This window comes from Cydia amplana, chromosome 19, assembly GCF_948474715.1.
Source record: "Cydia amplana chromosome 19, ilCydAmpl1.1, whole genome shotgun sequence".
Taxonomy (NCBI): domain Eukaryota; kingdom Metazoa; phylum Arthropoda; class Insecta; order Lepidoptera; family Tortricidae; genus Cydia; species Cydia amplana.
Window position 1 is genome coordinate 11,778,183 of NC_086087.1, and position 15,518 is coordinate 11,793,700.

General features: G+C 39.1%; 1 protein-coding gene across 1 annotated transcript in view; it reads right to left on the minus strand.

Moving 5' to 3' along the window:
• LOC134656840 (lysosomal acid glucosylceramidase-like) overlaps positions 1 to 15,518 on the minus strand; it is a 29,316-nt gene that overhangs the window by 4,002 nt on the left and 9,796 nt on the right. The window contains exons 3-10 of the mRNA XM_063512366.1: positions 10,058 to 10,112; positions 9,196 to 9,337; positions 6,241 to 6,397; positions 5,487 to 5,647; positions 4,557 to 4,680; positions 4,065 to 4,181; positions 2,374 to 2,521; positions 2,137 to 2,216 (exon numbers count right to left, since the gene is read on the minus strand). Of these exons, the coding sequence (XP_063368436.1) occupies positions 2,137 to 2,216; positions 2,374 to 2,521; positions 4,065 to 4,181; positions 4,557 to 4,680; positions 5,487 to 5,647; positions 6,241 to 6,397; positions 9,196 to 9,337; positions 10,058 to 10,112 (984 nt within the window). The remainder of the gene's footprint in view (positions 1 to 2,136; positions 2,217 to 2,373; positions 2,522 to 4,064; positions 4,182 to 4,556; positions 4,681 to 5,486; positions 5,648 to 6,240; positions 6,398 to 9,195; positions 9,338 to 10,057; positions 10,113 to 15,518) is intronic.

Genomic DNA, 15,518 nt, shown 5'->3' on the forward strand with positions numbered 1-15,518 from the left:
GTGTGGCGTCGATTTCACAGATTGTTCACACCTTCGCGCCTTGTTCCCCGTTTTTTGTCGGTTTTTCAACCAGCGTCAAAGGAGGCGCGAAGCGCGAACTTGCAAGACTCCACAATACATACTATTTTGGCTCATCAGTTGCAAGATAAATATTAATTCTATTATATATAGCGGCTATATTTTACGGTTTTACAACAAAACAAAATGGAAAAATAGCTATAGCCTTAGATAAATGACAGTTAAACTCGATCAGCTGATGCTTTTCAGCCATCTTGGCCCGAACTAAACTGCGAAATCACCGAGAAGTTTGCGAGTGTGAAGTCATACGTCAACGTCGCGATATGTTCGCTCGGCGAAGTCGCGCCGCGATTTACGCACAATAGTCTGGAGGGGGGCTTGTATAGGGCCCTCCACACTCGTGCGCGAATCGCGGCGCGAAGCCGCGAAGGCGAGTGTGGAGTCGATTTCGCAGATCTGCTACACTGTTAAAATCTTTCGGGTTCCTTTTCTCGTGAGCACCCTGAATATTATTGATGGAAATTTAATGCAAAATTATAGACATTCAAGAGCGGCTATCTCAAAAACTAAACAAGATACCTATCGAAAAACTCGATTGTATAAAACTTGTAGCAAATTTAATCAGCTTTCATTTTGTATAATGATCATGTCACAACGACGCATAGTTTCTAAGATATTATAAGCGAAAACCCGAAAAATGGAACCTTCAAATCAAACCCCCCTACCCCCGCTCAAGGGCTACGGCCGGGGACTTTTGATATTTTCACCTCCTAACGAGTCCAAACAAAGTTACTAAGTTAAAAATGTGTCTCAAGCATTTCCCTCTATACCTTTTCGTTGCCTGACCTAAATGTAGTCAATATGATGGGTGCTGATGCTGAAGGGGCGGCTACAGGGTCTGAACCTAGGGCGGCAAAGACTGCAAATCCGCCACTGGCTCTTGTTAGAAAGGGACTTCCACTTGTATTACAAGTAACTGGGGTTGTAACTTGTAATACAAGTGGAAGTCCCCAGGGTGCGTAGACAAGATGCCAATCGTTGACACTCCGTACTTTCCGTAGCGTTGCGAAAGTAGTTATGTTATCTGTCTCTATCACTCTTCCATATGAGGTCTACTACCTTTTTATACGTTAGGCTGCTCATGTTAGGTACTTTTAATGTTTTAATTCAGAAAGGAACCCTCATAACATATCGTAATCATAATGTACAGTCACGCTCCGTGATTGTTACGCCATTAGGGTTCTAGCTAAATTGGCCATTCCATAGCATAAGTACATAGCTGGGCAGAAGTCCGTTAATCGTTAATTAACGAAGTAAAGTTTTCGAGTAACGGATCAACTTTTAAGTTAACTTTAAAAACCTATAACGGACTTGTTAACTTCCGTTAACTTTCCTTAAGTCCGTTAATAACTAAGTACCTACTCACACCAAGGCCGCGCGCTGCCGCGCCGCGCCGATTACGTTCCGACTAGTTTGCATTAGGTTTGTATGCAGTGCAACTTTACATAGCGCGAATCGTCGCGCGCTTGTACTACTGACTAAGAGTCTAATATTGCTTACTCCGTGCGCCGTATTAATTTTGTTATTACGAGAGTATGACAGGGTCGATCGCGGCAACCTGAGCAGTTACCATATAAGATACACGGGTGCGAGCGAAACAAATATAACAACTTATTTACTATTTGAGACCGAGCAGTCCCACGACACGACGATATGATTATTTCTACTAGTTTTATTTCCTATTGCGTATATTTACGATTTAGAGTTAACGATTAACTTTAACTTCCATTAAAACTTTTGAAAAGTAACGATTTAACGTTTAACGAAGTTAACTTTTTATTTAACGGATTAATAACTAACTAATAACTTTTTGATTAACGGTGCCCAGCTCTGCGTAAGTATGGAACAACCAATTTAGCTAGGACCAAAAATGGCGTAACAATCGCGGAGCGTGATAGTACAGTCAGCAGCAGAAGTTGCTAAGCGGGCAAGGTGTTCCAAATTACCTTGACACGCTCTTATTCTCTTAACAATAAAGTCGCGTCAAGATCATTTTGAACACCTCGCCCGCTTAGCAACTTCTGCTGCTGACTGTACATACTACTTAAAGTAACTTACTTCCAAGATGTCATGTATGTAGGACTGGGCACGTGACCAGTCTCCGAGCGATACTTTTTCCAGCTGCCAAGGCATAGACCCTGTAAGACAATATGTAAAATTATATTGTTTGTTTGTGGATTTTATTATTCATTGAATAATTCATTTTATTTAATGACGATATTTTATTAGTGCTAACTATAATTTATATACGTTTTCTTTGTTATTTAATATGTTAAAATTCCTTGTCTGCATTACCTTCGCAAGCTTCAGTGGCAATGATGAACTTATCCGGATGGTTCTTAACGGTATCACGGAGTATGGAGGCTGGTGTGAACTTGTCCGTATACCAGTGCACGCCTATACCGTCGATCCAGCCCAGTACCTCTGGGTACTTCTGTACCATCTGTGGCCAATACGTATTTATGTATGTAGAGTTCATAGCTGGGCAGAAGTCCGTTTATCCGTTAATCGTTAATTAACGAAGTTAAGTTTTCGAGTAACTGATTAACTTTTAAGTTAACTTTAAAATCTTGTAACGGACTTGTTAACTTCCGTTAACTTTCCTTAAGTCCGTTAATCGTTAATACCTAAGTTCCTACTTACACCAACCCGCGCGCTGCCGCGCCGCGCCGATCACGTTCTGACTAGTTTGCGTTAGGTTTGTATGCAGTGCAACTTTACATAGCGCGAATCGTACTACTGACTAAGAGTCTGATATTGCTTACCCCGTGCGCCGTATTAATTTTGTTATTACGAGAGTATGACAGAGTCGATCGCGGCAACCTGAGCAGTTGCCATATAAGATACACGGGTGCGAGCGAGACAAATATAACAACTTACTTACTATTCGAGACCGAGCGGTCACACGACACGACGATATGATTATTTCTACTAGTTTTATTTCCTATTGCGTATATTTACGATTTCGAGTTAACGATTAACTTTAACTTCCGTTAAAACTTTTGAAAAGCAACGTTTTAACGTTTAACGAAGTTAACTTTTTATTTAACGGATTAACGATTAACGAAGTTAACTTTTTGATTAACGGTGCCCAGCTCTGGTAGAGTTTTATTCTGTTCACAACTTTGGGAACAAATCACCACCACTCCGGCCATCACCACTGGAGGGCTTCGTCACTTTTTCTTTAATATATGACATCTATTTCAGTTTATATTTTATTCTGTTGTTGAATTTTTCGTCAGATTTCGATAAAATTTGGTTCATAGATAGGGTTCCCTAGTCTATACAATAATTAGCGCAATTTCACTTTAAAAATCTTCCACTGAGTTACGACAAGGTTACGAAAACTTATACATGTATAGTGTTTTCGTAACTCAAAGGAAAATTATATAAGTAGGTACCTGTTTTTGACACAAGATTGGATTTCATACCTATTTATTTCACCCAGTACTATTCGTTTAAACATGGATTTATCTTTCAAAAACTTCGGTGGACTAGGTAATATCTCCTAAGAATATACTATACCTTCCTAATATAATATCGAAAGCACAGAACATATTAAAGAGGTTAGAATGGCTATCGCGCGTAGTTAGTATCGGAACCGGTGTCGCCGCTCGTTCCTCTCCACATTTACTAACACTCGCGCAACGATAGTAAAAACTTGTGTACGTGGTGAATGGATACGCCTCCTTTAGACAGATTTGATGTCTGGCTTCTGACGGTTATTGTGGCGCAAAAGGCATGTTTACGTTTTTCGGTCAGCGCGGGCGAGTATTAGCATGCGAGCGTTTGCTCATAACCGGCGGCGACACGTACCCTGCTCGCATCGCCATTCTACTTGTTCTGTGATCGAAAGTCATTTCTGAAGTTCAATTCTTGAATGTTACCAGTTTCTAAACAATACATAGATTTTTGTCGCGATTGAAACGTTTCTTATAAATAAAGGAAACAGCTGCCCGAGTTACAATCGTTTCCAATGTACTTACCACATTAAACCATATTGGAATAGTGACCCTCTGGTCATCTACAGTCAGTATCTTCACGTGGTTAATATCAGAGGAGTTCTTTATTGTAGGCCCCAAATTGTTGATGATCCACTGGCCCTAGTAACATATATTAAATTACAATCAATATATAACAAAAGCCAATAATGTTCAGTACTTATCAGACACAACTTGGGTAAAGTCAAAGCGGTCATATCTTATCTACGGGAAATTCCGTTCCAACACCAGCCACCAGCGTAGTTTTTTAACCGTCGTCTGTAGAGCACCACCAACTTTGGAGTATTTGGACTGATGGAACCACAGACTACCTACGTCCTACACAGACACCGCATTATGAATCGTTTACAAGGACTACGAGGTCGAGGTCACCACATATTTTTGTTTTTAAGTTAAGTCACACTATTATGTATGTCCAAATATTTTTGCAGATTACTAAAGCAGGTATGGATTTAGTGTCAAACCGAAAGGATTTACCATTTTTCCTGGTGTCCAACCCAAATCCTGGAATCTCGTAAATGGTAAAAATGCGTCCTGAGGTTCATTGGTAGTGGTGACTGCCCAAATGTCAATGCCGTGCTTCTTATATTCACGTATGAATCTGAAATAAGATAGTGTGTACTATTGTAGAGTCAAGTGTAAAAATAAGTTTACGGCAATAATTTCATTTTTGGTACAAGCTTTTATCGCTGACTGTACTTTTCTTACGACAGACAACTAATACTCATCGAGATAATTCTAAAAACCCCTAACACAATTAGGTTGCTTTGTTTCAGCACAGAGTTCCTATGGCCACCTCCTGTCTCCATCATCAGATCAGTTCGACAGTACCGTATTATTGTATTGTCATCAGAACTACATACAGCTGCAAATTTTCATGACGCTACGATCCTTGGAAGATGGTTAAATTAGTTACCTTAGATTCCATTACATAGTTAATACTTACAGGTCGACCTAATAAAAGCTTGTTAATATGGGAGCATAAAGTGTCATTCTATGGAACTTGCTAACTATGTAAACAAACCGCCATATTGAAATTGTCTCTGAATGATGAATTTACTAGTGACTTTTGTTTACTAAGTAGTTAGCTAGTTCCATAGAATTTCACTTTACAACTTACTCAAAAATATGTCCCATCCCATGGCTCTTAATTCGCTGATATAAGAGCTATGGGACATATTTTTGAGTATGATGAGTGCACCCATCCCATAGGCCAGTAGGCTCCATGACAAGAGAGCGGAAAAGTGTCCATTAAATGTGCATGTTGACCAGATTTTGGGTCCTATAAAAAACGCCCCTAAATCTTTATAGCGACTGCTCCCACGGTTTTATATGATCTTTACCAGTGTCGCGTTTTACAAAACAGCTGTTGCGCCGGGAATTTGAAGTGAATAATAATTAACTTACTTGGCGATATAATCGGCGTAAGTTTGCATGTATTCTTTCTTGATGACGCCGAGGCCCGAGCGTTTCTCGTTGGTCTTCATCCATGTCGGCGGAGACCACACCGTGGCCACGATGTGTATGTCCGTCGTCGCCACATCCTTGATGTGTTGGATCATCGGGATCTGCATACAAATCTATGTCTATATGTCTATGTCAAATAGACTATTTTAATACAAGACCACTAAATTAAAGTTGGTTATTCAAATTGTTTTTTTTTTATCCTTTTCATGCCGCGATTGGTATGATACATTTTTTTCGCAACTCTTTCCTCCCTCGCGTTCCTCTGTGTGCTGTTTTAACCTGTTTTGTTATTTTACTAAAGCTTTACGAGCTCCGCTACCTTCTTACCTATCCCTCAGGGGGTACCTTGTACCTACCCCTCAGGTGGTCATAAGATGATTCATAGTTGAAAAACATGGTGTTGTTTGAAAGTCCTTTTCTAAATGCACTTTTTAACCACATATAACTCCGATTTTAGTCTGTGCCTTTAGTAAGTAACTATTCGGAGACCTCACAAGGCGCGCTCAGCGCCCATAAAATTTAGTGGAATTGTTTTGGGATTGAGGGCTTAGGTTATGAATATTTACTTAGTAAAGGGTAAGTACATAATTTCCAAGCGGACCCGAGACTAACCAGAGGCGTAGCATAAAGGCGGGAGTTACCGAGTTATCGAGGAAGATGATGATGAGTAAAGGATATATTTTTTGTAATAGACCTTATAGTTGAAGTCCTCCGGCGAGAGAGTGTAGTTGCTGAGCTGTGCGTCGTTCCGCGGCAGCTCGTTATACGCGTAGTAGTGGGTCGAGAAATCGCTGCCGCCGATGGGCACGCGCAGCATGTTGTATTCAAGGCCATTCTTGCCGAAATATGAACTGGGTGCAGCAAAAAAAAGTCATTTATTGTCGCAAAACATACAGTAACAAAATAAAACCAACAAGGAAAAAGAAAAAAGACACAATAAGCACATACGTCCAATAGGGTTGTTGACTGTATAAATATATATAATGTTTAATTATAACTATTTAGTACATTTACATTTGTAGAAGGAGAAGTTAATTTGAACGTGACGTCGTGTGTGCGTTTCATATACACTAGTATCTAACCGTTCCGACAGTTCGAGAAAACAAAAAAAATAGTTATTTGTACAACAAGAGATCAAAGTTTGATATTTCTTCGAGTGCATATTTTGAGTCCCGTGCAAGCGAAAGATTCTATACTAGATTCACGAGCGTAGCGAGTGAATCTAATTTAGAATCTTGAGCGTAGTAAGGGACTCAAAAGCGCACGAGATGTAAATAACTTTGATCTCGTGTAGTTCACAAAACTTTTCACCTCAGCAGTGAGAACATATTAGAGAACCCGAAAAATGTATTCCTTCTTCATCACTTACCTCTATTCACTCATGTTTTCTTAAGATATACCAACAATTAAGTTTTCACCTCAGCAGCTCGAACAAGGGTACTTTGCGACTTAAAAACAGTGTGCAAAATGCGATTTTTCTCACTGTTTTTAAGTAGCAAAGTACCCTTGTTCGAGCTGCTGAGGTGAAAAAGAACTTGATTTGACCTGACAGTCAACCACCCTATAAGGGCAATCTAATACCTTTAAACGAGGAATTCTTGTTTATTTATATATATATATATATGTCGGAGCGAGACACCAGAAAGACGTATTGCAGCATTACAGTTCATAGTTAGACGCCTGTATAAAATCGATTAGCAATGTTTGGCTACGTATTATTTGCTTGTAACGAAATAATAAAGTTGCGCAGAGAGTATAATCCGCCATCTATTGGTGTATTGTTGAACGAAAATGACAGGTAGAAGGCTTTGGAACGTCAAGAGGCGTATCTTGAGTGAACGTAGGCACGAGCAGGCATTTTTGTCGTTATGTTGGTAGACTGGTCAGGCAGGTTTACCAACTTGAATTGGAGGCGGGAGCGGTTGGCTCCGCCGCTGGGACTGGCTTCCTTCTTCTTGATCGGACCGCGCTAGAGATCGGACGTTAGCCAAGCTCGTGCCTAATTCGCTACGTTCCTGAAGGCTTACACCTGAAGGATTATTCTGAAAGCTTATAGATTCTCACGTTGTTTAACCGTTTAGCTAAGTGTTTTATTCAAAGTGTTATTTTGATTTCTTATGTGCCATTAGAAGCTTACTTTTGTAAAATAAAGAAACTATGTGTTGTTTTGAAAAGATATGTCCCGCCGAGTTTGTTGCCGTGTTAAATCTTCTCGGGTCAGCGGCGTAGGGTTGGAGCCGGTGTAGTTTGACTTGAATAAAGATTTGAACGGATTTATGCGATCTTTTTATTTTTAAATAAATCCTTTTAAAACTAAATAGCAATTAGTTCTTTTTATCGCTTAGTCCTAAAATATCGTAGGCACTAGTATGGTTAACAAGTCCGAATGTTTATTTCATGCGTTTGTAGCATACCTATTATTTTGGCTGTGAAGTAATACATCTAGGTACTACCCCCACGCGCCCACCGCCATCGGGACCATCCGTCGCCGACATATATATATATATTTCGGGGATCTCAGAAACGGCTCTAACGATTTCGATGAAATTTGCTATATGGGGGTTTTCGGGAGCGAAAAATCGATCTAGCTAGGTCTTATCTCTGGGAAAACGCGCATTTTCGAGTATATTAGATATTAAGACCCAGATATTAAGCATTAATTACAGCAACAGTAAAGTAGCGATAAGTATACATACATCTATTAATAATTACTTATATAATAGGTATAACATTTAGAACTATTTGTTAACATTTAAATACCTACTATTTAAGTGCGACAATAGGCTCGGGGCTCAGCTTGTGCCGCGAGCAAACATTGAATTAATTAGTTAAGACGAGGAATTTAAAAGAAGTTGTGTGCATTTGGTTAATATAATCGTAGAGCTCTAATACGAGGCAGTCTATGTTATTATATATAATAACTTAGTAAGGAAGGACCTGGAACGGGGGACGGGACTTTAGCATTTTTTTACTGAAGAAAGTTATAGTTGTTATTATAGTACAATTGAAAATTATAATGATTGCTGATGTCGTATCCATACTCTACTGCACAAACATTAATCCCTTCCCAGAAAATAAACCTTGTCCACACAGCCCTGTGAAGAATCTTGTTTGGAAGAAAACAATTGGGTTTATAGGAATCTCCAGTGCTCTTTATGAAAAGGGTCAAAGGACTTTGCTTATTCCAAAAGAGGCAGCAGAGACGATATAGCCTCAACTTGCCTAAAAAGTATTAGCAAAGTGCAAGAAGAAACACCCCAAATCTTTCAAGCTAAGATACTGGAACCCACCGCAAAGCGCAAATAAAAGCCACCGTTTAAGAGTAGAAATACCGTATATGTACCACAGTTCTCTGTCAAAAGGATTTCTCTACACATTTGTGGGTTATTATTAAAATGACACTTACCTACTTGATCAAATACGGAGGGATGAAAGTCATGTGACGAGAAAGGTATTACGAATGAATGTGGAGGGAAGTATTAGGAGAGGAAAACCGAGGTAAAGGTGGATGGACCGCGTGAGAGATGATATGAAACGAACGCAAGTGAATGATGAGATGACGGGTGACAGAGAGGTATGGAAGAGAAAGACATGCTGCGCCGATCCCAAGTGAATGGGACAAGGGAAAGAGAGAATGATGATGACTTACTTGATCAAATAGTCTTGTAGACGCGCAGAAGAGAAGTTTGACCAGTGAATGCCAGCCGCGTCCGTGACCGCGCCTCCGAACCCTTCGATGGTCTGACTTTTCTTAGTTGGATCTATCACTAGAGTATGCGAAGCTCCTTCGTCTGAAAAGCAAATCTGGGATTAAGGTAACAAACTTTTAACCTTTTCCACGCCGTGTCAAACACAAAAGCTGTCACTCAGACGCCACATCATTGAAGTGTCAAAACTGAAGTTGAACTTTATGTATAGGTATGCACGTAGGTCGATGTTGCTCTGTGGTCTGTGACCGATTAATCGGTCTTTGGCGTTGAACCTACGGTGCGGATATATCGGTCATTGGCGTCCAAAAGGTTAAGTAACCCAATTGAGTCAGGCCAAGTTGGCAAGCGACTGAGTGTAGGGGCGCGTCCAAAAAAATTGTTCTTATTATTTAATTCATGTATCATCAGCTCAGCCGTAAAAGCACTTCACAACACGGGATTGTTACGCCATTTAGGGTCCTGGCTAAATTGGTTGTTCCAAACTAACGCTATGGATGTCCAATTTAGCTAGAACCCTAAATGGCGTAACAATCACGGAGCGTGACTGTACATGGCGAATTTATCAATGAATTCATTCATAATTTCTACTTGCAATTTCGCAGCTCATTGTACAGGTACACACAGTAAATACCCATTTACAAACTACGTATGTGAAACATGAACCCTAGCAAGATGTAGCAAATATCAAGTTATGTAGGTATAAATTTTTCAGCTTTTCACCCTATTGCAATAGATTAAGGTGAAGAAATGTGTACATATTTTAGGAACTCGACAGTAACATTTAACAAATCAATAACTTACTCCATTTGTAGTACGAAGTAAACTCTCCTTCGTGTTTCTTGAAACGTGACCCAGCCTGAAACGCAACACCATATGTTACTTAGTACTTAGGTCATACTGAAAGCAGAAATAATAAAAACAGAAAATTGAAAATGTTTCACTTGCCTTGACACTTAGCTTAGGTAGGTCGATACGTACTACCTATGTAGTACCTATTAAAAATAAGAGATAAGGCGTAGGTACTTAATGTCAACTTAATGTCTGCTGCATCTCAAATATTAAGAGGAGAGTCATATGTAGGTCTAGGTACTCTAGGTATTAAGAGAAGAGTCGGACTTCTTGGACTTGATGGCGAAAATGACAAAGCTTTTTTTGTTCCCGACAACTACTTAGGTACGTGGTCCTAGCGAATGAAACCTCTCACACAAATCACACCACAGTACTCTCCAATCGTCCGCTCCCAGACACTTCTCAAAAATTTCTTAGTTTCTGCACCTGACTGCGCCTTGTTTGCCGACAAACATAATAAACTTTATAAAGGTTTATTACGTTTTTGTGAATCAACGTACCATATCAAGCTTAATCCATTATTGTCAATTTTATTATTTTAGCTTTACTACTCGTATTACATATTTAATTATACAGCTCATTGGCGTCCCTAGCTGTAATGCTGTAGAATTGTACCTGAATAAATATCAAATATATGTACTTATTACAACGGTTATTTATAAAATAGTTGGTAGACTTCATTGTTGATACAGCTGGCAACTATAAGAAAATAAAATGAAAAATATACTGGTATTTACATTTTTGCTTTACGTATGTTGTTTTGATAGTTCCTCAGATCACTCACCCCTCATAAGGACATTTAGTGCAAATGTAATACAAAGAGAACACCCATTAACATTAGTTAATCATAAAACAAACTGGACTGCCTTCACCGAACACCTAGAAAACCATATAAACTTGAGAGTCAAGCTAAAGACTGAGGACGATATTGATGAGGCAACCTTCTACATAACAAACAAGATACAGGAAGCTGCCTGGCACTCAACTCCATAGATTAAGACAAGAAACTCTACAAAAAATATATCCCTGGAAATAAGAAACAAGGTTAAAGAGAAAATACAACTAAGAAGAAGATGGCAAACAAGCAGATATAGGGAAGACAAAACTGCATTTAACAGAGCTGCCAGAGAACTAAAAGCAATGATAAAAGATTATGAAAACCAAACATTTCACCAAAAATTAAGTTCTTTGTCATCCACAAAAAATGACAATTATTCCTTATGGAAAATAACAAAGCAGTTCAAACGACCAAAACAAACGGTGCCCCCTCTAAAATCACATAATGGAACCTGGGCTAAGAAGCCCGAAGAAAAGGCAGAATTGTTTGCACAGCATCTTAGCCAAGTCTTTACGCCTAATACCTACATCAACAATGCAGGACTTTGAAAATGAGGTTGAAGCCAGATTAAATAGTGACCAACAATTATCACTCCCACTGAAACCAGTTACACCCAGAGAACTCTACAGGGTGATAAGAAATCTGGGCAAGGGGAAGGCACCAGGGTTCGACCTGATAACGGCTGAGATTCTTAGACACCTTACAAGAAAACCAGTGGTATTCCTTACCATGCTATTCAACGCTATTCTTACAATACAGTACTACCCCAAGCTTTGGAAAGTCTCCCAGATATGTATGATACCAAAGCCAGGAAAACCTCCAACAGAACCAAGCTCCTACAGACCCATCAGCCTACTGCCAATACTATCCAAAACCTTTGAGAAAATCTTGCTGTGCAGGTTAAAACCAGTATTGGAAGAGAATAACATAATACCTGACCACCAATTTGGATTTCGTCAAAATCACTCTACAGTTGAACAAGTACACCGTGTAGTAGCTAAGATAAGACAATCTCTAGAGCGTAAAGAATACTGCGCTGCCGCATTTCTTGATATACAACAAGCTTTCGACTGCGTCTGGCACAAAGGGCTCCTATTCAAGCTGAAAAACCTCATTTTATATGATTTTACGATCTTATATACTCGAAAGAAAGTTCCAGGTTAAATTTAGTGACGAATACTCTGGACTCTATGACATCCAGGCCTCAGTTCCCCAAGGCTCTGTCCTAGGCCCAGAGTTGTACTCAATTTACATCGCAGATCTTCCATGTATGTACAGAAGACGTAGTTACAGCAACATATGCTGACGACACAGCGTCCCTTGCCGCTGACAAAGACCCCGTTGTAGCATCACAAAAACTGCAAATACAGCTACAAAAAATCGACCAGTGGCTCGAAAAATGGACAATCAAGGCTAGTACATCAAAGTCACTCCAAATAACTTTTACCTTACGAAAAGGAGACTGCCCGCCTGTAACTTTAAGAGGAGAGACACTACCCAGTGAATGCTGTGTTAAATACCTAGGCCTTCATCTAGATATGAGGCTCACATGGGCCAATCATATCAAAGCAAAGAAAAATGAAGCCAACATACAATTTAAGCGCTTACTATGGCTAATAGGAAGACAGTCCCCTGTGACGCTAAGCAACAAACTTTTGGTATACAAATGCATCATAAAACCTATCTGGACGTATGGTATACAACTCTGGGGATCAGCCAGCAACTCTAATCTTGAGATCCTTCAAAGATTCCAGAATATTGTTCTCAGAACTATATCTTGTGCACCCTAGTTTGCCCGAAATAAGGAAATACATGACTACCTACATATACCAACCATCAAAGAGGAAGTAAATAGCTTCTCAAAGAAATATAAAGAAAGGTTAACAAATCATGAGAACGAACTTGCCAGAGACCTATTAAACGACACCAATAACATCACAAGACTCAAAAGGTGGCAGATCTTGGAACTAGACCAGAGAGAATAACCCACCCCCTCTCTTCACATAAAAGGAATGGTGGTTAATGGACCACCACCTTGAAAAAAGAAATATATAGATACATACAATCTGATTATGGCTATGAAAGCCGATGGCAGATGAAAGTAATATTAAAAAAAACGTATGTTGCCATTTGACATTTGTTGCCCTGCCACATAATAAATAATAGTACTAGGTACAGAAGACTCACTCACAAACAAAACGCGTCTATTACGATCAGCACAGATATGGCCGCTAGGTGGCGACAGCGCCACACGCGGCTTATGGCTAGCCACCAAAATTGGTGTGGAACGGATGTACTTTTAGCTACCTGTAGCAAAGCGACGAAATCGCGGAGTGAGCCACGCCTGGCCTTGCCAACACACGCAGTAGTTAGGTAACTATAAGTACCCCTAGTAGAGTGCTCACTCCATACATCAGTTAGACTACTTATTAATTTTAGTGTCTACATCTAGCATCGAGTAGCGGAACTATCAGTACTGCTACTTGACAATAGATGTAGCACCGACCGGAAAGTCTTATGCTGTTGAGATAAGACTTTCCGGTCGGTGCTACATCTATTGTCAAGTAGCAGTACTGATAGTTCCGCTACTCGATGCTAGATGCTAATAGTCTTTTTGGTACTAAAACTGGGGCCCAATACATTCCACGACTCTTCTCTTTCCGCACAGACCCTATGGAGTGAGCAATCTATGTATTTTTTTCTCTATGCCCTAGTGTAAATTTCATTAGATGACGTGACGCAGGTACCTACGCGTTTGGGTTAAGTCTAATTTTGTACGGTTATATAGCATAATTTCTAAAATCACATTTCCTAAGTACGAAATTCCTAAAACAGAACATCGAAAATCAAAATGTCTAATGTACGAAATTCCTAAAGACGCATGTCATACACTTTTAATCGAACGATCTCATTTTCGAAAATCAATATTCCTTTGTACACAATACCTAAGGATAAGACTTTGAAAGTCAATATGTCTAGTGCTCAAAATAGCTACGTTCAAAAAGCCTAATGACAATTTATTGAAAAGCAATATTTCCGAGAACATTTCCTTCTTACCCTAAGTTGACGGAGCCCCGCTACGCGGGGCTCCTATTTCTGGGCGGATTCGGGTCTCTGAAGCTACCTAATGAACCTAACCTACCTACCTATTGATTTAGTTTAGTGTGACTCCGTGAAAACAGTACACTTTGGAGGAAAAAGTGTAGGAAGGTAGGTAGGTTAGGTTCGTTAGGTAGCTTCAGATGCCCAAAGGGCAAACCACCCAGAAATAGGAGCCCTGCGAAGCGGGGCTCCGTTTAGTTAAGTTGTAAAGGAAGTTGTTTGAAAATAAAGTTGCGTACGTTTGACTCTTTAAGCTAAGGTCAGCTAAATATAGAACAAATGTCGTTAGAAATTTCGCAGTTTATACATTTTAAACTTAGGTCAACTGAACGTAGGAAAAAAGATCGTTAGTATTTTCGTGCACTAGCAGTATTGTACTTTAGACATTTAAATAGTAGGTTGATTAACCGTAGGACATTTATCTTTAGGAATTTCGTACATTAGACATTTTAATTTTCGATGTTCTGTCTTTAGGAATTTCGTACTTAGGAAATTTGATTTTAGAAATTATGTTACATATGTAGGGTTTTTGGTATTTAGCATACCTATTTAATTCGTTTTTAAAGTTACGAGTAGTTTGAAATAAGACCTAGCATACCTACTTAATAAGTTTTTAAAGTTAAGGGTAGTTTGAAATTGAAGACTGTTATTGGTTGGGTATAAAAAGAAAGACACTTGGCGGACAGCTCTCTTTGGTTGTTGAGTCGTGCTAGCAGGCGGTTGTCAAGAGAAGAGATTATTGTGAATTGGAAGAAGACAAGAAAATAAATGGATAAATATCTTCAAGGTGTTGTTATTTTTACACTTCAGAAGTGTGCAGAACGTAAGTACACGCCTACTGCTATTACTTATTGATTTAGTGAGATAACTGATAACATGACCCTTATTCTGAGCTTGGAGATAATTAATTAACTATACGAAATTCTAATGGATTACGTAAGAAATATGGTACTGGTAACATTTTTATTTAATTTAAATGAGTACCTGCATCATTTATTAATAATATTATGATGATTATGATTATAGTCTATCTAATTGCATATCAGTTAAACTTAGGTTAGTTTGACCCATAAATGTAATTAAATGGACATAATATCAATGTGTAATCATAAGAATATATGCGTCAGTTGGTCGAGAATTCAAAGTATTTAACCACCATGCCACCGACAGCTAGGCATAATAATGTTCAGTTAACAAAATCAAGTACACGTGTTCTTCTTAATAAATAGATACGTGACTGTAGTTATTAACTTCTTTGCTACTTACTTACCCACACACATGTGGGAATTAGGCAGAATATGTCAACACGTGGGTCTTGATATGTGTTGGTTGGAGTATTCAAGGGTGCCTTAATTTTCATTATTTCTTCACTACGGCGCATAGTTTCAGAGATAAATTGATATTTATGATTTATAACCAGCGGGCTCAGCACGGTTCCATTTTTATCCACTATCACTATGCCCGTCACTTTCG